Genomic DNA, 24,103 nt, shown 5'->3' with positions numbered 1-24,103 from the left:
TCATGTGTTTGGACACTGCGAGGGTGATCTGACCATTGTTTCTGTGAATAGTCAGCAAATATGTTTCGATTAAATGTTTTAACAGCGTGTAGGTCGTGGGAGAAAAAGAAAAGGAGAGGAGAGGGAATGCCTTGCAGGGACTGTAAGTGCTTGTAATTGTTGCTTTGTCTGATGACTCTGGTGTTTTTGACGCTCCTGCCCTAAATAAATACAATCTTTAATGTTTTTATCTTAATGCAGTAATTATATTATCTAATAAGCTCATCTATTACTTTAAAGGAATATTTGACATTCCAAGAATTACACTAACCAGGCAGCATCTTGTCTCGTTCCTTTGCCATATTTCAAAGATGCCCATTATCTTGGTACTCCTGCTTCTCACCTTTCTCTACTTCCTATGTTCCTGGAGGCACTGTATGCTGCTAAGGCAAACTGCCAGCCCCTGGGAGGGAAGAATGCCCACAGGGTGTAAGCTGTAGGAGGGTTGTCTTACTAGGGATGCTGAGGATCGGGGATAGTGCCCTGTGCCCTTCATAAAGCATTGGAAGTGTGAGTGAGGAGGTGTTAAAGGAGAAGGATATTAGCGTCTCTGCAGGAGCTCTATCTGTCTGCGCTAGTAGCCTCCCGCAGCTCAGTGCGACTGTAATCCTGATGATGGTCGGTTTTGCCACTATCCTGTTAGCGCTTGTACCAGGGCCCTGGGTGCTGCCTGGGATTTCCGCAGCAGCTTCCCTGTAACCAGGTTTCGGCTGGATTTTTCACCTCCCACAGTCACAGTCTGTCCCGAACCAAAGCAGTGCAGTGCTTAGACTACTCTTAAATGAAGGTGGCTGTGGGATTGTGGTCATAAAGTTCCAACTGAGGTGGCTGCAAAAAACATGGTGCTTTCCTCAGTGATAAAGCATTAATTATTAATCCTGAACATGTTGGCTTTCAGCAGGGCTAATTAGCTCACAGCAGTGTTGGGTTAAAATAACTGTACAGCAGCGTGCTGCATACAGTGTACTAGCAAAGGTCGAGGAAGACAGCTTAGATGTGTCCAAAGAGTGGCATAGCCATGTCTGAGCAGCAGCAGCCAGGGCAGGGGTCCTGGTTGCAGCCTCTCTGGCTAGCTCAGGCCAACGCTTTTTCTGCTCCTGAGGACTCTGTTCCTATGGTTTCTCACTCTGCACAACGCTACACATGCACATAAGTGCATTTTTTTCTTATTTAATGTAGTTTCTTTTTGTAGAGGAGTGATATTGTTGTGAGAATTTGGCATTCAGGATATCAGATTTTTCTAACTCTGAATTAACACCATGTCCATTAATGGAAATGTTTTCTCCATAGAAATAATAGACCAAACAACAAGCAAAGCATCAATAGTGAGGTTAAGAACTGTGTGCTGAAAATGTAGTGCTGTTCTGTGCTGGAGATGGTGAGAGGACCAGAAGTAGTTTGATAGAAAGAAAGAGAGGTGGAAATTTGAGAGGGGGGAAAAAAGTAAGGGCTTGTGTGTATGCATCGTTCTGTGGAAAGGGTAGGAGGGAATATACTGACATCTGTAGAGAAAAGATGCAAGCTAGGATTACAAAGGGCCAAGGGGAGAAGCATGCTTAGGCTCCAGCAGGTACTTTGGGAGAGAGGAACAAAGTAATAGAAGTTCAGGGTGAGGCCAGCCTTTCCAGCAGCCCTGTCCACATGATTCTCCCCAGTGATGGTCTAGGGAAAGCCCCTTGAGACCCCTGGGGACAAGGACTGCCAGAAGCGCCAGCCCCACTTCTCTCTCCTTCTGTTAATCTGAAGATTGACTTGGATGCTGGTTCCTCAAATGAAGCCTCTGGGGATGTCAGGAGGTAAAAGCCACCAATAAATCCAGGAATCTACGGGAATGTCAGCTATTAGGAGGTGGTGAGTTTGTCATCTCTAAACACATTTCAGAGGGAAAAGCTGTGTTTGTGGGAGTAACAGGGTCTTCTCTGGGACTGTTGCTGACCTGAGGGCTCTGCTGCAGGGCTGGTTTGTTGGCTGTGCATGTGGTCTGTCCCAAGGGCAGTTTGTTCAGCTGCGTGCCTGCAAGCGGCTCCTGCCCCGTTCATCCCTCCTCGTTGATAACATGTAGCTGCCAGTTCGAAGTGTGCCTATCCCCAGGACTTTATGCTAGGAAAAGGTGATCATGTAAGAAATGGCGTGAAGGTGGCAGGCTGGTAACGTGCTCCCTACCACTCTGGGGTGCCTGGAGTGCCAACACTTTTAACTCTGACAAACCTAAGGCCCTGACTTTTATTACAAGTCTAGTTTATGGAAGAAGTAAATTTTTAATTTTTATTCTTTTTTGTTTGCCACCAAAATAGCACGCAATTAAGGGGAACGTGGTGTATTTTTGTATCCTCTGTATCCATATTTTTTGGCATTTATGGTAGTTCTGTAGCGTGTTCAGCATGCGGTGTATTCTCATTCTGTCACATCTCTTCTGCATTTCCAACGGTGAAATGATTTCATTCCCTCTCTTCTTTCTCCCTCTCTTCTCCTTTTCCATGTTCCTCTCTTGCTTTCCAATCCAGATACCAGTTCTTAGGAGCTTTCGAGAAGGCTTTCACAGGGGCATGCATCCTGTATTTTACTTTGAATTTATTTAGCTCTTGTCACAGTCTGACTTGCTTATAGGAAGAAATTCTGTTGCCAGGTCCTAGCACTGACAGCACTAGAGAACATTTTCACAGGGTAGAAATAGGAGTATGTCTACGGCAAATAAAGACCTATATTAGATTTGTTCATGTCTTGAACAGAATAGCAGGGTAACATTTCACCATGGAATGTAACCAAACCACTGTGCTCAATGCAATAATACAAACCCATGAGACTAAGCAGCTCCCGTTTCACTGTCACTGCAATGCTGCTGTTACCTCACAATTACCCCATTAAAGCTCATGTAGCTCATGGCCAAAATGTGCCATGCTTATGCTTCTCTTATTGCAGTTGGTTCTGATTCCTGTGTCTCTTTGCTAATTGTCATTTTTGTAAATGGAGTGGAGACTCCCAAGTCATTTAGGCATGACCTCTGCAACATCATTGCTAATTTATTCTCTTTCCATCACAGATCATGGAAAGACCTGGCCATATGTTCTTTTAACTCACTTATTTGTAAATTCACAGATCATGATATTTCTAGCTTCTGCTGAAAACCCTCTGCTTTTAGGACATTTTAGTGTTAACTTAAACCACCTGTGCTGGTATTACTCTGGTTTGTGTGGCTCTGTTTTGATATTGTGAGTTAGTCCAGGAAATGTTCTTCTTACCAGTTCATCCAGGGAGAAAGTGGAGGCAGATGTGACTTGCTCAAAGCCAGTGAAGTTTGGTAGCAGGCTGGTTCTGCTTACATGAACCTCGTGAATATTGTCTTGGCAGGTCCCTGCTCCAGTATGGATTGCTGCAGATTTAGTCTGGCTTTGTAATGAGCTCTCACCCACAGACGGATAATACCTTCTTATCCATCTTATGTGTTCAGGGTATCAGTTATGTAAAAAACATCTTAGCTATGCTGCATGGCTTCCCTTGTAAAGGTTACGTGGTTTAGGTAAGCAAGACTGTGTTTGAGTGTTTACTTGGAATGTGTGAAAGATTTCAGAGAAGTATGACCTTGCTGTACGACAGGATTTCTCGGTGAAAATGCTTTTGCATTAAATAGCAAAGACAGACAAGAAGTTTGTCTGAGGGCCAAATGTGTGATTCATATCATTAGGGTGAAGTTCAGCACTTCATTTCATCATCTCATCACTGAGAGTGAGCTTATGCTTCTCCCTTGGAGGCACGATTTACTTTTCTTCTGGCCTCTTCTCACCTGCTTGCCAAAGGTTCCTGATGCTTGCTGCCGAGCACCGATGGGTGCATACAGAGGAGAAGTCCCAGAGTTGTCACATCACCCTCGAGTGGCTGTGGCCTTTGAGGATGGTAAGAACTGGAGCCAAAACTTGTGCCTGAGAAGGTTTGATTTTGGATTTATTTCTTCCTTCACCAGTGTTTCTATTTTTGATTGTTTGAGGTTGTGGGCTGGGCCAGGAAGGGAAATGGATGTCTGATTAGAAGTATGATTTCAGAATATTATATATAAATGTAAATGGAGGACAAACAGTGTGTTCTACTGAGCTGTTCATATAGGAGAGAGCCTGCAAAGGGATGTGATAGAGAGCCTGGGTCTTCAGTCACTTTTGGAGAGATGAAATCATCTTTGTACCTCGAGAAAGCAGGGTGAATGTTCCTTTTTATTACTCAGTTATTGGGGCTGATAGAAGCTGTAGAAAGTTTGCCATCTCAGGGATGTTTTCAATGAAATTTCACATTTTAATGGGTGGGTATTTTTGAGAAATCTTATTCTTCTTCATATTGATACAATTCTGAACTGGAACAGACAAAAGAGTATTTTTTGAGGAAATGCTTACAAAAATACTGCTCCGTGTCTGGACCAGATCTATGTAACAGTTGCTAGGAGCCAAAAATGAGTGTGGCGCTTAGAATCTGACTTGATGTGTGGGAACTAATTTTTATTTAGAAAAAAATAAGATCACGTGGATACATAGATATTTTGTTTGCTTTTTTCCCCCAGTTCTCCTTGCCAACTTGGGCTGAAATTAGAACAGCGTAAGTCACTAAATTGCTACAAGAAACCCTATTCTTTAATAGCTCTGACTTAGCAACCTAGAATTAAAGTTCACGTGTGTCAGATGGCATCTAAATTACTGAGGCTACATTTATATTTTTTCCTTCAGCAAAACTTAACTTTTAATTTTCAGGGCAGCCTGTTGCCCCCACTTGTGCGTGTGTTATTTTTGCTGGATGATACTTGCCTGGGGTAGCAGATATCTCAGTGAGTTTGCTTTCTTGCTTTCCATGTGAAGATAACCAGTTACCATGCTCTCTATCCAAAAGCATGTTCATCAACTGCTCTGAATTCTATTCAGAGATAGATATTACAGATATGACAGAATAAGGAAACTGTTTATTCCTTATCGCAGGATGTGGAATTAAACACTAGCACTTTCCTTGTGCATGTCAGAACATGCCATTTTTTTATTATGAATGATTTAATTACCTCATGGTAATTGTTTTTCTGAGTTGTAAGAGGCATCATTATGTTTCAAATTCTTTTGGAGAAGAGATGTTGCTTGCTTGGAAAATCATAGTCTTCATGGGGATTTGTAATGAGAGTCAGTGCATGGGGAAGGTTCTGATTTCCCCTTGATTTAGTGTGTTTTTCCTTCCTGCCATAATGTTCTGTGTCTTCATATAGAGAGTTATCTGTCCTGTGCAACTGTGTCTGGGGGAAGCTGTCTAATGAAGGAGGGCCTTTGTTTAGAGGCAAGACTGGGCAAAGATTAGGTTTGGTTTTGAGATTGGTAGGAGGGGAGCGAGATGGCACCCTGACACTTGTGGTGTCTAAGTCAGGAAGCTGATCATCTGAACTAACTCAGCTGTGGTAGTGAAAATAGCAGACACCTTCAGAGAGCAATTCGGAAACCCAAATTAAGTTCCTGCTTGCATTGCTGTCTGGAAGAGCATCTTCTTGCTGACTGTTGTTTCCTGTTGGCTGTCTGCTTTTGCCTATCCTCTTGTCTGTTTTGGATGTCACCACAAGCATTTTGGACCCTGAAAAGGAGGAAGAGAGAAGAACATGTCTGGATGGAGATGGGAAAGAAAAAGAAATGAACACCATTCACTTCTGACCTGGTGAATTTAGAACAAAGCAGTGGAGGCTACCATGGGGCATGCTTGTGCATCAGCTATCAAACAGGCTAGAAAATTGGCTATGATGTATCCTCTGCCTAAGCGACTCACTCCCTGTGAGTTTGGTGAAAACCTGTCTTCTCCCTCCTAAGTGTAAACTTAGGAAAGATGCAGGAACTAAGGAATCACTGAGGAATGTGCAGACGAGGTGCGCCATGCCACCACTGCAAGAAAATGAGCAGTAACAGCAGGGCCAGACCCCCCTCTGTGGTTTCATAGCTCAGTTAACTTGGCAGAGATCAAACCCTGACCCATTTCTTCAGGAACAGGAAGGAGTGCGATTTAAAAGTTGCTGCCACCAGCAAAAATGATTTATGGGAAGATCATTGTCCAACCATCTATGCTTGTTCCAGTCTCTTTGAATGGCATCCTGCCCAATGGTAAGTCAGCTGGAGTTTGTCACGAAGGCATGAGTACCAAGCAGCAATGTGCTCAGATGAGCCATCCAGGAGGTGCCATCTCCATGGCAATCCATCCTTGGGGCAGACAAGGAGGCACTTGCCTTTTCTTATGCTCCACTGTACCTCTGACTTTCCCATGATGCTGCTCAAACACCTCTGAAATAAAAAGTGCGAATGTCATGGAGCCTTGTGGTTGCCAAGAAGAAAATTCAGATGTTGCAAGGACAGGGGAAATTGTGAACACAGGAAAGGATCAGGAAATCATTGGCTGGCTTGCCTGGAGAATTAGGACACCAATAAAATAAGATGGCATTTCACAGCAGTATCCACTGCAAAGGATGTAGGCATGGGGCAGCTGCCCCAGTGGCTGGGAGTTTCAGGACTTTCACTATTACATTTGGTAAAAGTCCATCGAATATGCATGGCAATGTTAATGGGGAGTGCCCAGCAATTGAAAGATGTTAATTTAAAGGCTTGAGTGTCATCTTGTCTTTAATACAGATTCTTGCAATGGTACCTCATTTAATTCAGTGGATAACTAAATGACGTAGTTATGCTGTTACAGTGAGCAATAGATTTCAAAGTATAATCTTTTGCTGAGGAGAATAAATCTTGTTATTCTTGCTGTACACAAAATCAGGGGCAGAACTGGAAATCTGTCAGTATTTCTGGGGCCTGGTCCAGCTGCTTTTGCTGCTGTGTAAGCACCTAAGGACACTGAAGCATAGCTGGACTCTCAGTGTGTGTGTGCTCAAATAGCAATATCAAACTGGTACAAACAGCTTCAGCCTCTTTTACAAAGCTGTTTTTTAAAAAGTAAGAAATTGAACTTGCTACAGACTTTGAGATTATTTAAGGAACTGAATTTTTCATTTAGAAGTATTAAGATAATTAGTATATTTATTTAATGAAGCATCATCAAAGTATTTAAGGTTTTTCTTGCTACTATGGAACACTCTTTAAGGGGATTTTCCATGAGATGATAAAATATTTCTGTGTGATCCTGCTTTTGTTTTTCCTTCAATAATAATTTATAGCTGCTGACCTTTGTTGTTTAGCTCCATTACTTTCAGCCTCAAGGGTTTGTATTAGTGGGTCAAATCTGTGCAGTAACCACAAGAGTACTAGAGATGATTTCCAGGACCACAGCAGTGTAGCTGGGATCCTGGAGAGCAAATGTTGGCCCATCGGATTGCACTGGGACTGTTTATCACAGTCGTCTGCAGAAGTGAATGCGGGGGCTGCATGTGTTGAAATGGTCTCAAATTATAACTTTTTGGTGATGGATCTTGTGTAGCTGGCAGTGTTGCAAGTCCAGTACAGTAAGTTCACATCCAAAAGCCCATCAGTATTCATTTTTTTTCTGTACCAAACAAACCAGAGGTGCACAGCCTCCCATTACAGTAAGTAAGAATAAGCACTGTTAATTTGTTCAGACTCTATACAAGCTCCAGAACCTGTACCACTGAAGAGGTATTTTGCAAGTGAAAGATTGTTAGAAACTGAAATCTCTTCCTTCTAACACGTATATGTTGTTGAGGGATTATATTTTACCTTTTTAAATCAAAGACAGAAATTTAATTTTCAAACTTTTGAGATGGACACGGTGAACCCTTGTGCACAAGTAAAATGTTCAGATACTTATGAGTAAGATGATAAGCCTAGCTAGGGCACTAGTCATTAATTAAGTAATTCAGCACTGCTTTAGCATTTATTTTCATGGGGGTTTTTTGTGTATAAGAGCTGGGTAGACTGTGTTTTGCCCAAGTGGGATTTGGAAAAATTCCTGGGTTTGTGTATTTTGTTTCACTATATCACTGAGCCCCCTAAGAGCAAGAGGAAATGCACAAAATAAGGTTACAGGAGTGTGCTGCAGACATAGTAATTGCTTTTTAAGTCCTTGGTCCCACAAGTCTTTGGGTTTTGTGATGTCGGATGGTCTGGTGGTGTCTCCTGGTATGTTGCCTCAATAAAATAAAATAACTTGCTTCTATGTATTTCAACCATGCTCAAAAATTGTGGGTTTGAATTTGAAATCCTTTATAAAGCTTCCAGTTCTGCAGGGAGAGAACTGTATAAGCTCACAGCTTTTGTAACTCTAATCTTGTTAGTTAAAAGGTGGCATGCTGATAGTTTCATTTCACAGTTGAATTTTTTTAATTATCTCTGAAGATGGATTTTAGCTTCTCAATTTTGGCCATCAGGTAGCATAACCTACAACACAGTATGCAGAAAGAAACTTCAAATTGAATGTGCTTCAAGTCGTCTTTTAGCTCTGAAGCTATATTTGTCTGCACAAGAAAGTTTTAACTTGACCTAAGGAAAAAAGAACAAATCAATAAATCCAATGAGGGTGTGCAATGTAGCACTGATATAAAATATGATTTATTAAGTCTGTAATAGCAAAAATCTGTTATATACTGCTGCCTCTGGGGGAATGGAAGAGCTGAATGGTTAAACACAACTTGGTTTAAATATTTTGTGTTTTGGCTCCACCATAGATAAAGGATGATATTGAAATTGATATTGACTTGAAATATCCAAGCAGTAACTTTTATGGATGTTTTATATACATATATCTTTATATATGTATGTATATATATTTAAATGTGAGATATATTTTACTACTGATATGTAGGTATGTGTATATATATGCAAGTATGTATCCAGTGTTTGCTTTATACATATCACTGGACAATTCCTCAAGGGAAGACCTGGTCTCCTGGATATTCAGGATGCCACTCACTTTGTCTGAGGTACCCTGACCTTCAGCCAAACCCTTCCATTTGCAGGGGAGCCCTTATGAGTGACTAAAAGACTTTCGATTTGCCTAATTACTTTTGACCTCTGAGAACTAGATCATCTTGCAACACTGGGACTTTTCTGCTCTCATTTGTGTTTTCCTTAAGTAGCGAGAAACGTACATTCCATTTCCCCCATCAGAGTCCTATCCTGCCTCCTTGGCCAGGTTGGTCATTCTGGAAAAATTCCTTCTTGAGCCTGAAACAGCAATCCTGGAGAGCTCCATAACATGAGCTCTTTCCAATGGGCTGGCCATTAGCAGCTGGGTGGGGACAGTCACCTGGTTTTGCAGGTCTGGAGGAAAAGGCGGTAAAAGGTACCTGTGAGAAGACATTAAACCTCCTTATGAAAACATAATTTGAGAAAAGAGCAGCCTGTGTTTAAAAGGCAGATGCAAGGAAGAAAGAGAGACTTTTCTACTCTGGCTTTCTGAGGGTCTGTGTATGTCTGAGAGAAACAAGGAGCAGATAAGCTGAGAAACTGGGAAACACCAGGGAAACTCCAGACAAGGGCACTCTCTTATATTTTCACTTTAGTTCTTTAATGACTGGCCTGTCTAGCACTATGAAATATAATGAATATGAGAAAACTTAAAAGCAAAACAATATAGAAGAAAGTTTTAAGATGGCACTGGCTGTCAGTCCACAGGAAACAAAGCAAGAGCTGATCGATGGGGGACAATTGCAGACCCTTGTCCCAGAGTCTGCAAAGTGTGGCATGCAAATGGATGTTTCAGCAAAATGGAACTAATGCTCCACATTGTTAATAATGACTTGTTTCTGGGCTCAGTAAATGTGGTATGTTTGTGTTCTGTCTGGGAATAGTCTATCTCCAGGTATCTTATATTATCAGAAATAATGGAAATCAGTATGCTTTTGGATGGTAAGTTGTGTAGGAATTTACTGCCACATCTGTATGCTTTGAACAAATTTTTCAAATAGTTCAGTAAATGGTATTTCCATGTCATATACTAATTTAGAAGACCACAGACTTTCCAGAGTGTACTGTGTTCTTTGTAATGTTTAATGCCTGTGTCCTGTATACAATGTTTAGGGTTAAATGCAGAGTTCATGTTGTTGGAGTAAAAGAGGCATTGAGAAATTGTAAGAAGCTTCAGGAAACATCTTCCATATGCTTTGCTGGCTGACCCTAAAATGCAGAATATCCAATCATACGGCTTTTACGTACAGTTTGCCTGGTTTTGAACCCCAGGACTGAACCCCTTGCAGCTTTCTAAGCTGCTTCCATGAACTTACCAGCACTGGGCAGGTACTTGATATCTCAGCAGACAAAGGCTCTGCATGGGTGTTCTTGTGCAACTTTCCCCCTTACTCTCTGCACTTCACTGAGTTTTGGAAAGCGTACATTTATTTGAAGCCCCAAGCAAGGGATCCAAATTCTTAGCTAAAACTGAATGAAGAAACAGTGTCATTGGTTTTTCCTTCAGGATGTACGGAAAGCAGTCTTATTCTAGATGATGAAAAAATACTGCAGTCAGGTGAAATGGAGGGAAGGGGGAAAGCAATATATTGCACTTTGAAGCTTTTAAGCTTACTAGGTAGCACAAGATGTCAAACTATTGGACATCTGGATGGAGGCTTGCTTCTTCCTCTTAAAAAAATTCAAGAGCTTCAGGTATAGCCATTAAAAAGGGGCCTAGTTAGGAAATAAACTAGTCAAGGCACTATGTTTACATGCTGCTGTTTGTGAGGCTCTGAAAGATTGCCAGGAGGAACTGTTGCAGAGCAGCTGTATCTGGTAACGTGGCTGATCTCTGCAGCCATGAGATCTGCAATTGGTCAGACCCAAGGCATTCATCTGTTTGACTTTTTTTCTTTTCTTTCTTTCTTTCTTCTAACAACATGGGAATTGCAGTAACTGCTTCATGTAAGAATTGAGAACATCTGTTACAACCTTTCTGAGGTGCCTGGTAAATATAAACTGGGTTTATTTTACCTCCCTGGGTGACTGATCCTTGGAGCCTCCCTATGGACTGACCCTAAGCACTGAGTAGGATAAAAGACATATATATGAAAGAGCTGTGCGAGGATGTGGTATGTGTCACTCCAGAAAAGCTGGATCAGGGTGGATCTCTGGAAATTGCTGGAACCCATGATTTGTTGCAGAAGCATCTGATACTGGATTTTACGAAATTTTTGAAGACAGAGATGAAATGGGTTAGGCTGAATGCGTGTATAAGAGAAGATTGTTGGACACACAGCGGGAGCAGGGCCATATTTCCAAACTGTTGGTGGGGATTTTTTTGCCTTGTTTTTGCCCAATTCTGGGCCACTGCTGAGTTTTAGGAATAACTTCAAAGAACAGCAGTGTGACTATACAGAGATAAATGTTACTTTTAGACTTTCTTGGAAGAAAAGCTAAATAAAAAATCTGTAGTGAAATAACAACTTGTTCTCTTCGCTATTCTCCTGTCTGCTCTTTGTCATGTATCATCTTTTTTTTTTTTTTTCCCCCCTCTTAATGTCCCACTTATGCAATATGCTGCAGGGCTAGTACCTGAGCAGCAAATGAACTGGGTAGGCAGAAGCTTGATTTTCTGTAGTTATCACCTTACACTCTACTGACACTTGACAGCTTGGACTCTCCAAATGCATGAAAATGATGGCAGTTACATTTTCTTATCTATTTTTACTGAAATGCTATTTTGCTTCTGTAGCATTTTTGGTGTCATGTATGCTTAGGCCGTGGGCCTGTGAACTGTCTCTTCTCAATTTTACATACTGCCAAGCTTGGTACAATGAGACAGCAAATAAGATTTTCTCCTGTTAGCTAAACAAGCTTTTGAGGAATTGTGATTCTACTGAGATTGGTGGGAAAATAATGGGTTGCATAAATAATGCTGAGGAAAGGGTAATGATTTTAAGATGGCCAGTAACAGGGAGAAATTAAGTATCGGCACAGTTTAGTGGCTATCATTTGGGATTATCTGAGTCAAAAAATAATTGCATAGAACTGAAATCCAAAATATTCTGTAGAAAATCTGGGAATGTCTGACTTTTTGGTGATTGTCCTTGTAAATGATGAAACGTCGACCATGCATTCTGCTATTCCTGGTACCTGGTGAATAGGGGAATCTAATTAGCGTATAACAATTTAAAAAAAAAAAAAAACCAAAAAAACTTGGCAATACTTGAGTCAGGCCCCACAAACTCAGGCTTCGCCTGTCTCATGCTCCAGTACAAAAGAAAACAATTAATAAAATAGTTGGAATGCAGAAGCAGGATAAGAGAAGCCGTAAATTAGGGAATAGTCCTTGGGTATGAACTAGAAAAGACACAAAGTTTGAGGCAACCTGATAAAGGGAGGCCCAACATGCCAACAAGCCTGGCACCATCTGGGCAGGATGGATAACAAGGTTGCTGAGCTTGCAAAACGGGGATAATGAAGAAGAGGTCACCCAACTCTGTACACTGAAGAAGAGGAGAAAGAGGAAGATTTGAGGAGGACGACCCCTGACGACCACCTGAGAAAGAAACTGCGCAGGCGTATCAGGACATTAGCATATATTCAGGAGTTCCCGGAATAATAATGAATATGTATTAAATGTATCAGAAACCTAATGAATATGTAAACTCTTTTGTAATATAAATCACGAACAATTTGTTTCTCGTCGAGACGCACGTTCGTGGAAATATCCCGGTGCGACTCCCAGCGCTGCAATAAAGGATACCTGCTTAATAGTCACATTGGCTATTGAGTGAATTTCTTTGATTCAGATTGGCACCCCAGATGGGACCCTCTCTGCCCGGCTGCAGGACCCATTGAGATTGGGACTCTCTTGGGTACCCCCGGGGATTTCTCCGGAGAGACTCCTCTCCTCAATCGGATCACTGCGGGGGCAGACAAGGACCATCTATTGAAAGGTATTCTTTAAAATATTTTGGTTTTATTTTTATTTGTTTAAGTAACTGTCTGGAGGTATTGGTTGTTTAGGAGTTTAACAGTTACTACTCTGTTTTTGGAACCGGTTGTTTGGTGGCTCCCCGTAGGTCGTTACGTTATAACGCAGGGTTGAGCGTATGCGGGACTGCTAGCGTCTTATTCGCATACATTGGGACAGTAACTGACTGGAGGTATTGGTTGTCTAGGAGTTTAACAGTTACTGTTACACACACACACGCACTTGTAACTGTCTGGAGGTATTGGTTGTTTAGGAGTTTAACAGTTACTCTCACACACACACACGCACTTGTAACTGTCTGGAGGTATTGGTTGTCTAGGAGTTTAACAGTTACTGTTACTCACACACACGCACTTGAAAACTAACTGTCTGGAGGTATTGGTTGTTTAGGAGCTTAACAGTTACAGTTTCAAGAATTTTCTTTTTTTTTTTTTCTTTTTCTTTCTTTTCTTTCTCAAGTATAACTTGAGGTGTTTGAATTTGTGTGAGTGTGTGAGACGTACAATCACGTACGAAGCGAGTGTGGAGTCCGGATCCGCGGTTCTGTTATCCCGCGAGGGAAACAGCCGGAGAAGGACGAAGCGAATGATTAATGATACCCTTGTGGGTAATTATTTAGATTAATAGTAGCATTGACATGTAAGTTTGGATGTCCTTTATTGCTGTGTTAAAAGATTAACTAAAAATCCGAATGATGCAGCCCCTGAAGTAGAATTGTTGATAAATGTGGGAATCAGAATATTGCTTTTGACACCCCAAAAATATTGTGAATCAATAATCATTTTTGAATGTTTATGGTATAAACAGAAATTGTGAATTCAATCTGGGACAGACATAGAGTGTGCTAAGTGTAAAGTGTGAACCCCTTGAGAAAAAGGAGTGTGCTACCGAAATAGTAAAGATTGTTTGTGGTTGGCGAGATAGTAAAATGGGAAGTAATTAGAGCGGAGAAGTTTTAAAAAACAGCCCAAGAATAAGAATTTGGAATATAATACAATGTTACAATTGATGTTGTTTTGTAGAAGGAAGTTAGAAAAGAACAACAAGAAAATGAAAGAGCGGAGACAGGCAGGGAGAGACAGGGAAAGAGAGGGTAACCTGAGAGCTGCACTGCAGGAAGCATCAGCAAACTAACTTCAGGGGAGGACGGCAATACCAAGGGGGAGAGGCGAGACCCCTCCAGCACAAAATACCACTAATACCTTAGGAGATCATCAGTGTGCATATTGTAAAGAACTGGGACATTGAAAATGGGATTATCAGAAATTTAAGGACCGTTTTAGGGGTCCTGTTCCTATCAGTCCAGAGGTTCTGGAGGAGGCACGATAAGCAGCTCCCTTTCAACCTCAGTTCCCCTGAACTAGGTCCTGAAGGGGACCGGGGGAAACCTCCCCAGCAGAACCCCTGGCTACAGTAGAGCTGGGAAAAAGGAAAATAGATTTTCTTGCAAATACCGGGGCAACTTATTCTGTTAAATACTTATCAAAGAAAATTGAGCGATGATACAGTAAACATTGTGAGTGCCACAGGGAAAGCGAAACAGTGTGCCTTTTCCATCCTTTAAATTTTAAGCTCGGAAAACAATGGATAACTCACCAATTTTTATATATGCCTGAATGTCCTATACCACTCTTGGGACGGCACCTATTGAGTAAATTGGAAATGCATATCACCTTTAAAGATGGAAAAGTTCAATTATTAATCCCTGAATCTAAAGCCATTGAGGCAAGAGTTTTTATGTTGCAGGAGCAACCTAAGACTAACAAAGGAATTCCCGAGGAGGTGAAGAATACAGTGACATTTTTGACACGGGCTAATGAGGTCCCGGGTAGATCCAGAAGAGCGAAACCCATAAGAATTGTCCTTAAACCTGGAACAAATCTGGTAAGACAAAATAATACCCATTAAAAATAGAGGCCAAAAAGGAATTTAAAAGGTTAATATTCAACTTTATAGAATACGGGTTGCTCATATAATGTAAATCAGAGTATAATACCCCAATTTTACCGGTGAAGAAACCGGATGGGAAGAATTATCAGCTAGTACAGGACCAAATTTGGTTTACCGTACTGGACCTGAAGGATGCATTTTTCTGTCTGCCCTTGGCAGCAGAGAGTCAGAAGCTGTTTGCTTTTGAATGGGAAAATCCTGAAACAGGCAGGAAAACACAATTAACTTGGACGGTGTTACCTCTAGGACTTAAGAATAGCCCTACTATTTTTGGGAACCAGTTGGTCCGAGAACTCGAAACATGGACTCCTCCATCTCAGACAGGGACTTTATTATAATATGTGGATGATTTACTAGTGGCTACAACTACTAAGGAGGACTGTGCCCAATGGACAGTGAGCTTGTTAAATTTTCTAGGATTGAGTGGATACAAAGTTTCCCAGCAAAAGGCCCAAGTGATTCAGCAACAAGTCACTTACCTCGGATTTGAGATCTCGGGAGGACAAAGAGAACTCGGTAAAGGTCGAAAAGAAGCTATTTGCCGCACACCATTGCCGGGAACAGCGAAAGAACTTAGGACCTTTTTAGGTATGACAGGATGGTGCAGATTATGGATATATAATTATGGACTCTTAGTAAAACCATTGAATCAATTACTAAAAGATAATCAGTTAAAGTTGACCTGGACAGGAGAAGCAAAAAGAGCCTTTGAACAACTGAAAACAGAACTGATGAGAGCACCGGCTTTAGGTCTTCCTGACGTGTCTAAACCCTTCTGGCTATTTTCTCATGAGAGGCAAGGAATAGCCTTAGGGGTGCTGGCTCAGCAACTAGGCCCTTATAAAAGAGCAGTAGCTTACTTTTCTAAGCAATTGGATGAAGTAAGCAAAGGGTGGCCTGGATGTCTACGAGCAGTAGCTGCAGTTATCCTGAATGTACAGGAAGCACGCAAATTTACAATGGGCCAGAAAATTACAGTAATGGTGTCTCATACAGTTTCAGCCGTGTTAGAACAAAAAGGAGGACACTGGCTTTCCCCCTCTAGATTTCTGAAATACCAAGCAATACTAGTGGAACAAGATGATATAACTATAGTCACCACTAACATTGTGAACCCAGCTTCTTTCCTTAGCGGGGAAATCTTGGAGCCGGTGGTCCATGACTGTTTAAAAACGATGGAAGCGGTATATTCCAGTCGCCCCGATCTAAAAGAGGAGCCGCTCCACGATGCCGAGGACTCCTGGTATACAGACGGAAGCAGCTTTGTGAAACACGGAGAACGCCAAGCGGGATATGCTGTGACCACTACCCAAAAGGTAGTAGAAGCAAAATCATTACCTGCAGGGACATCAGCACAAAAGGCTGAGATCATTGCCCTAACCCGAGCGTTAGAGCTGGCAAGAGGGAAGAAGATTAATATCTGGACAGACTCAAAGTATGCCTTTGGAGTTGTACATGCCCATGGTGCTATCTGGAAGGCAAGAGGACTTCTCACTGCTCAAGGAAAATATATTAAACATGCAAAAGAAATTCTAAAGTTACTAGAAGCCGTAAATCTTCCAGAAAAAGTAGCTATTATGCATTGTAAAAGGCACCAAAAAGGTAACACCGACCAAGAGATTGGCAATAAATTGGCAGACTCAGGGGCTAGAAAGGCAGCAGAAAAGGGTAAAGTGATGGCAGCCTTAATTCCAGATGGTAAACTTCAAATTCCAAATTCTGATTTGGAGCCAGATAAGTATTCCAAAGAAGATAAAAAATTAATCAATGATTTAGAAGGTAACAAAGGAAAAGATGGATGGTTTTATGTTCCAGATGGACGAATAATAGTACCCTCTAATTTGTTATGGAAATTAGTTTTAGATGAACATAAGAAAACACATTGGGGTACAGATGCTTTATATAAACAATTAAACCAGAAGCTAGTAAGTTGAAATTTGTACACTAGTGTGAAACAAGTAACCCAAAGGTGCGAAATTTGTTTAAAGAATAACCCGAATACCTCAAACAAGATTCAGATGGGTGTAATAGGAAAAGGTAATAGTCACAGACAGTTAAATATAATCGAACAGACTGTTCTAGCAACACGAGTTAGAGGATTAGATCAACCCATACATCCTTTTAAACCCGGAGACTGGGTTTATGTTAAGAATTTCACAGGTAAACCATTGGAAGAGAAGTGGAATGGACCATTTCAAGTGCCTGAGCCATGTCAGTCAGGTAGAAGGATGGAATCAAAATCTACACTTCTCTCTAGTCCAAAACATCACTCAGATGCCTAAATATTCCAGCCATGGAATATCCTTAATAGGAGTTCCGCTTCCATCTAATGTCTCCTGGACAAATCCGGTTTATTGGGCAAACACCACCCTTAGAAAAGATTCCCAGTCCAAATGGAACCAGGAATGGAAGGTAGACGTGATGATAGCGAATTATACCTCAAGTAATAGTTGTTTAGTAAGTTCAGGAAAGGGCACCTTTGTAGGAGAATATTCAAATATAACAAGTCCATTTTTAAATATGACATTGATTGATCCTGTTTTTCAAAGGTTGAACTATACTGGACTCCCGGTCCCATTAGGAACGGGATGGTATTGGCTATGTGGTACATTGGCTATGAAGATATTGCCCCTAGGATGGAAAGGAGCTTGTACTCTTGGAGCTTTAGTTCCTAACATTACTATCGTTGACAAACTATACCCACAGGATGAAAGAATAACAACTTCCCTCAAAAGGATAAAGAAAACTCATAACGCTATAGCAGATAGGTTTACTAAGTTCCATAGTTTTGCAAGGTGGTTTCTCCCATGGCTAGGGGTAAGTGAACTAGAAAAAACTATAGTGAACATTTCAGCAGTAATAGAAAACATTGAGAACAAAACCATTGATGCAATACAGGCCTTGCAAATTGAAATAACTAGTCTGTCAAAAGAAGTGATTCAAAACCGAATGGCCCTTGATTTATTATTAGCTTCACAAGGTGGTGTTTGTGCAACCATAAATATAAGCTGTTGTATGTACATAGACCAAAGCGGTAGAATCTCCACAGATTTAGACGAAATCCGTAGACAAAGCGAAATATTGCATAAAATAACTAAAGAAGATACCTCATGGGGTTTTGAAGAAATTTGGCACAAGTTAACTTCCTGGCTACCTAATTCGACCTGGCTCCGGCAGCTATTTGGTTTTGTCCTGCTTATAGGACTGATGATAATCCTGACTTGTATATTAATACAATGTGCATTTTGGTGTAGTAGGCGAACTTCAGGAGAATATGAGAACTGGAAACAAAATAAGATAAGACACGCAGTAGAGTCAGGGAAATACTTTAAGAGAACATCGCAAAAAGAGAATGTATTGTAGGCCTTCTTGCGAAAGAATTCGCAACTTTAATGAAAAGGGGGGAATGAATAGGGGAATCTAATTAGCGTATAACAATTTAAAAAAAAAAAAAAACAAAAAAACTTGGCAATACTTGAGTCAGGCCCCACAAACTCAGGCTTCGCCTGTCTCATGCTCCAGTACAAAAGAAAACAATTAATAAAATAGTTGGAATGCAGAAGCAGGATAAGAGAAGCCGTAAATTAGGGAATAGTCCTTGGGTATGAACTAGAAAAGACACAAAGTTTGAGGCAACCTGATAAAGGGAGGCCCAACATGCCAACAAGCCTGGCACCATCTGGGCAGGATGGATAACAAGGTTGCTGAGCTTGCAAAACGGGGATAATGAAGAAGAGGTCACCCAACTCTGTACACTGAAGAAGAGGAGAAAGAGGAAGATTTGAGGAGGACGACCCCTGACGACCACCTGAGAAAGAAACTGCGCAGGCGTATCAGGACATTAGCATATATTCAGGAGTTCCCGGAATAATAATGAATATGTATTAAATGTATCAGAAACCTAATGAATATGTAAACTCTTTTGTAATATAAATCACGAACAATTTGTTTCTCGTCGAGACGCACGTTCGTGGAAATATCCCGGTGCGACTCCCAGCGCTGCAATAAAGGATACCTGCTTAATAGTCACATTGGCTATTGAGTGAATTTCTTTGATTCACTGGTCTGATAACAGAGGTGGTTAGCTATTGCCTTGCTGTATTTGCCAAATGGTGTGGGTTGTCACCAATACTGCTGTGGGTTTTTTTTAGTCTTCTCATTTTTGAGGAGAGAACATAAACTTCTTTTATGTTTAGTTTTCATTAATCTAGTGGTTTCTGGAATACTTTGGGGATCTAAACTTGCAGCTTGGTTACATTTTGATGCAGTTTCATAATCTGTTAATCAACATTCTGACAAATGAACAATGAACATTTTGTAAGTGTTTTTTGGCCACTGTGAATTGTCCTAGATTATTTCAAGATTTTTGTGTGTGTTTGCTCCTGCCTGGGTTTATCACTTAAAATAATGTATTATCTTGTCATTCTAATCTTTTTAAAGATGTGTTCTGTTCTGTCAGTTATCTTGAAAGATTTCTTGGCTTTGGTTTTAATTTATATATTGTTTATAATCACAAGATATTTTGCATCTTGGACTTCTTCAAGTTATGTCTGAAGATACGTGGTTTCTCCTAGCTTCTGGAGTGTCATTTCAAAATGCACAGCAGGTAAAAACTACTGCATATTGAACGCTCCATGCAGTGTTTCCCACTGCAGTAAGTCGTAACTGGTTAAATGGCAAGCCCTGGAGGATTTGTCAATTATTTCTAAGAAGTTCTAAATATCAATAATATGTACATAATTAATCACTTATTTCTGCTCCTGAATATTTAAGAAACTACCCTCCTGTGACTTACAGGACCTTGCTCTGATAACTGGAATTGAAATATATTCAGTACAGAGTTATTGTTTTCAATCCTGAGTTTACACTTTCATAAGTTCTGTTATTCCTCTTGTGGATCAGGGCAATTAAATGCAAAATCATATGTCTGAATACCCTGGGAGGGTGTCTGAACATCTGCTAGGGAGTCTGTGAGCATCACTGTGGCTAACACTAGCCATGGTCTCCTCTGGCTTCAATACCCATGAAATGCTTCAGCACCTTCAGCCTCATGAAAAAGAGCACATCTCGTTCACTTGGAGGATGATTTGAAAGGAATTCTGATAACTTATCATCTTTTTTTTTTCTTTTTTTCTGATGCTGATATGTCCCTTGATGATCTAAAAAGAGTGAACACAGTGCTGTATCAAAAGTGGCAAATTATAGTAAATTAGGTGCCTATCTAAATGCCAAGGAAAAAAAATAAAAATAAAAAAATTCTAGAGAAATTCCAAATGCAGCCAAAATACTACTTTGAGATTTATTCTGTGAATAGATAGGCTAATGAATTTAGGGCTTGTAATCCAAGATAAATCAGAACTGAGAGGGGAAGGCTGGTAAAGCTCTGGGAGATGTAGGGGTAATAAAGGACTAAACAAATAGGCATGACTATGTGACATGATGAGGCAGCAGAAATGACAACTATAATAATGTGTCAGTGCTGAGCCCTGCAAGAAAAGAGCAGAAAAATGCTGCTTTCTGTGATAGCAAGAGTGGATCAGGAATAGCAGTTTCATTTTGGGGAGCAACATTGGAAAAGTGTTAGGGAAGAGATGGGAGTTAGGAGGAGTTGTGATGGCTCTAGAACAGAGGCATTTCTGGGGGTGGTAGGTGTGGGTGTACGCACAGATAACGGCAGAGCCAGGGAAGTGCCTTAAACAGAGAAGAAATGTCAGGCTAGAGGAGGTAAAAACTATATGGCAAAAAAAAATCAACAAAACAGAAGTTGCTGATCACAAGGTATGTTAATTTTTGGACATCCCTTCAGAAGGTGTGAGGGCAGGACTTCTGCTTTGTGCCTTGATACTCAGCTCTGGAAAGCATGCTGCATGCTAAGGTACTCCATTTAGATTGTAATTTGGGAGAAGTATTGACTGGATGCCCTCATGGGTCTTTTCAGTCCCAGCCAGTAGATCTCATAAAAGTCAAGGAAGGAACAAGTGTGAGTGCTGTGTCAATGTGATATAATCTGCTGTTACCATAGATACCTGTGACTGTACATAAACTTTATGACTTAGGTCTCTATGAAAAGCTGCTGTGGCTTGATTTCCTTTTTGTGCAAACAGCTTGGAATATTTGGAAATAATTACGATAACTTGTTATCCATATAGCTTACCACTATAACCATCTCATGAAATCAGATTGTAGTTGGAGGCAAAATCCTGGAAGAGACAGAGGGCATTTGTGTACTAAAACTAAAAATCAGATTTGCCAGATATGTGCAAGCAAAAATTTGCTTGTAGGCAGGCCTGCATTCTTGAAATTAGGCATATTTTACCTCCTCATGACAGACAAGTCCCTTCTTTCTCTGAGCCATCATTATCTTGTTGATGTGGACCTTTCTTGTAAATTGCTTTGAAATTAGCTAATGAAGGATGGTAGACAAGAGATTAAGATCTCTGTCAGGAAATGTGTGTTTTAGCCTTCAGTAGGTGGGAAGTGTGAAGGGAAGGTTTACAGCAGTGCTATGAATATGTTCAGAATATATGTAGCCTGATCTTTTATTGCTGGAAATGTTAGAATAGGAATTGTTTTGATTGCAGTCATTTCTATGGTAGTTACAGAAACATTGCTACAGGGTTAAGAAAGGGAAATGAAAATTGTGATTTACTGTAGTGAATAGAAGGTAGGGGGTAGAGATGGGAGGCAGGAACAGGTAAAATAAACAGCACTTGTTGATGTAGAAGAGAAGCACACTAGCCCAGAGTGGTGGACCTGAGGGACTTCTATAAGCAAGTCAGAATTTTGGCTCATCATCACAGCCTAGAAAAAGCCCCCAAAATTGTAGCAATTTAGAAGAGGATACAGCTTTCTGCATTTATAAATTTGTCCCTGATAGTGCAGGGAAACAGATCTTACCTTTCATACATGATCAGTTTCCATTGTATGTTGTGTATTTTGCCCCAGCTACTATTTTTGCAAGACTGTTCCTGCTGTGATGGCTAGAAGTTTTCTTCTGGTTTTATTGGTTACTAGTAGACACTCTGGCTACTCTTCGCCCTCTGTAAGATTACTAAAACTGTAGTTGAAGAGAGGAAAACAGATTCCTCCTTGGCTGGATTCTCAACCACCTTGCTTGCAATACACAGTATCTTTGATTTTTTCCATGCCTTCCACATCTGATATAGACTATGTTTGCAATACAAAGCATCATGGTGGCTGGGTCCCTCCCTGGGTCCCCAAGGACTGGTGTCTTGGAATTTGACTGTATCTGTTCCTTCCCTTCAGGAGATAAACATTTTGTGGTGGAAACGATCTCAGTGGGGAAGACCAGACCCTGGTACCTTGTGGCAGTTACCTTGAAAAGGACATATATGCCCTACGAGGCTTTTCTTAATTTACTGCAAATATTCTTGTGATTTTGCGTTGGGTGGCTGTTCTACTAATGCCGACAATGGCCAAAGGTGTAAGACCCAGGCAGTGATTTCCCTTTACACTCTCTTAAGATTTTCAGTTATTAGAGGATGCTGAACAGCTAGGGACAGATAATGTTACAAACAATGAAATTATTTTTTCCAACCTGAAGAAAAATTTTCTTGTAGAAAGTAAAACAGAGTTGTGAACTGTGTTGGATGGTCCTATGGCAGCATGCTGCCCGTAATCCAGTGGGGACAACAATTCTCTACTTGTAGTTTCTCGTATTTCTGGTTTCTGGGTCTCTTACATCTGAACACTTCAGTGCCAAGCACGCTGCTGTGAACATTCATGAAAATGCCTAATTTACTGCTACATCCAAAATGCATATGTCAGTTAAGAAAAAAACCCCAACAAACAACAACCAAGCCTGCCATATGGAAACATTATTCCTCTCTTTTCATAAAAAACAATCTGTTCAAAAGTGCTTCCCTCTAGGGCAGAGAAGCTGCCAGTCTTCAGGACAGGAAAATTATTTTTTATTATCATTCAATCCTGTATATTGAGCTCTGTAAATTTATTGTCTTGGTGTGTAACACTGAGCTTGCTTTATATTTTAATAACATAAGCTATAATTTTTAGTGTTTGGAAGTCAGAGTCTTCAGAACTGTCTTCAAGGTTATGGAGGTTTTTTTCCTTCAGTAATCTATATTATTATTTTGCCAATTGTGGCTGGAGCTCCAACCCTTTCGGGAAGGTAACGTGTGTTGGCCACAGGCTGTTCAGTTGTTTGCTATGCCCCAATGTGTATTTCTGATACTGGCTGTAAAATGTTTTGGGATGAGATGGCATAGTGTTGCCTTTCTTCCTACAGATCGACCTCAGAGGGAAGGATAGATGTGAAAATGGGCTGTAGGATTGCAGGTGTGTTTTAACCCTTTGCAGACTTTGCTGCTGTGGGAATACTGTGTGAGCAGAAGCAACATGCTGAGCAGAAGGTCACTGCAAAGTCAGGGCATAATCAGTTGTGCCAGAAGAAACTTTCATACAGAGATCTCAGTCCAGACATTAACTTAGATTATTCCAAACCTTACATTAGCCTGGACTGCAAGAGGCATCACTGGTGACATCCTGGCAATACCTAAACTGATTTCAGAGCATAGCTTGCTAGGCTTGTGTATGCCACCTGCATTCAGAGCTCTTTCAGGCTGGGAATAGGCAGATTTCAGAGGCAAAAGGAGCTCGTGAACCTCTCTGCAGCCTGTGACAGAAATCCTGCTGAAACTTGAACTGAATGCTGTGTTATTGAGTCAGTGAAAAGAATTCATCAAGAGTTGTCCTTTCCCCTAGATGGCTTGAGGACTGGCTCAGGATGTGGCTTTGCCTTGTGCAAGCCTTGAAGCAATATGTTTTGTAGAGATGATGGAGTAATTGAATTCAGCAGCGTTTCCCGTATTGCTGTCGGGCTTGATGCTTGTCAACTGGGGCTGATGCTCAGGGTGATGTGGTCCAATGTCTGAACCTTAGCTCTGCCTGTGGGTTGTGCTGGGGAGAGCTGGACCCACCTGAATTTCAGGGCCAGGCACCTCTGACAGGTGGTCTTTCTGAGATAAGGGTCAATTTAAAATGTCCAAAACCAATGACAGGCAGAGATGCAACTTTCCACAGTGGACTTTGGTGGCACCATGCTGAACACAGGTAGTGTGTGGCATGAGATGGTGACACAGCAGCCTCCCGGGCCAGAGGGAGTACCAGGGTTGGTGTGGAAATGTCCACAGTGTCTGCCTAGAGTCAACCCAAGCCAAAAGTGCTGCCAGTTGTTGCCTCCAAGGTAGTAGTCTTTGGCTCATCAGTGGAGGGATCCTGGCTGTATGTG

The 24,103-nt window shown here is 41.1% G+C and overlaps 1 protein-coding gene across 9 annotated transcripts in view; it reads left to right on the top strand.

Annotated features, from left to right (window-relative positions):
• HTR2C (5-hydroxytryptamine receptor 2C) overlaps positions 1-24,103 on the top strand; it is a 215,900-nt gene that overhangs the window by 36,995 nt on the left and 154,802 nt on the right. Inside the window, exon 1 of one of the 9 annotated variants that reach the window (XM_075763238.1) lies at positions 3,734-3,930. The exons of 4 other annotated variants lie outside the window; for them this stretch is intronic. In XM_075763238.1, the coding sequence (XP_075619353.1) occupies positions 3,841-3,930 (90 nt within the window). In that variant the 5' untranslated portion in view covers positions 3,734-3,840. Of the gene's footprint in view, positions 1-3,733; positions 3,965-24,103 lie in introns of those variants that run through there. 4 more of the 9 variants (XM_075763240.1, XM_075763242.1, XM_075763251.1 and 1 more) reach the window with 4 other exon arrangements.

The sequence above is a fragment of the Balearica regulorum genome, chromosome 11 (assembly GCF_011004875.1).
Source record: "Balearica regulorum gibbericeps isolate bBalReg1 chromosome 11, bBalReg1.pri, whole genome shotgun sequence".
NCBI lineage: Eukaryota > Metazoa > Chordata > Aves > Gruiformes > Gruidae > Balearica > Balearica regulorum.
This window is presented reverse-complemented; position numbering and strand designations above follow the sequence as displayed.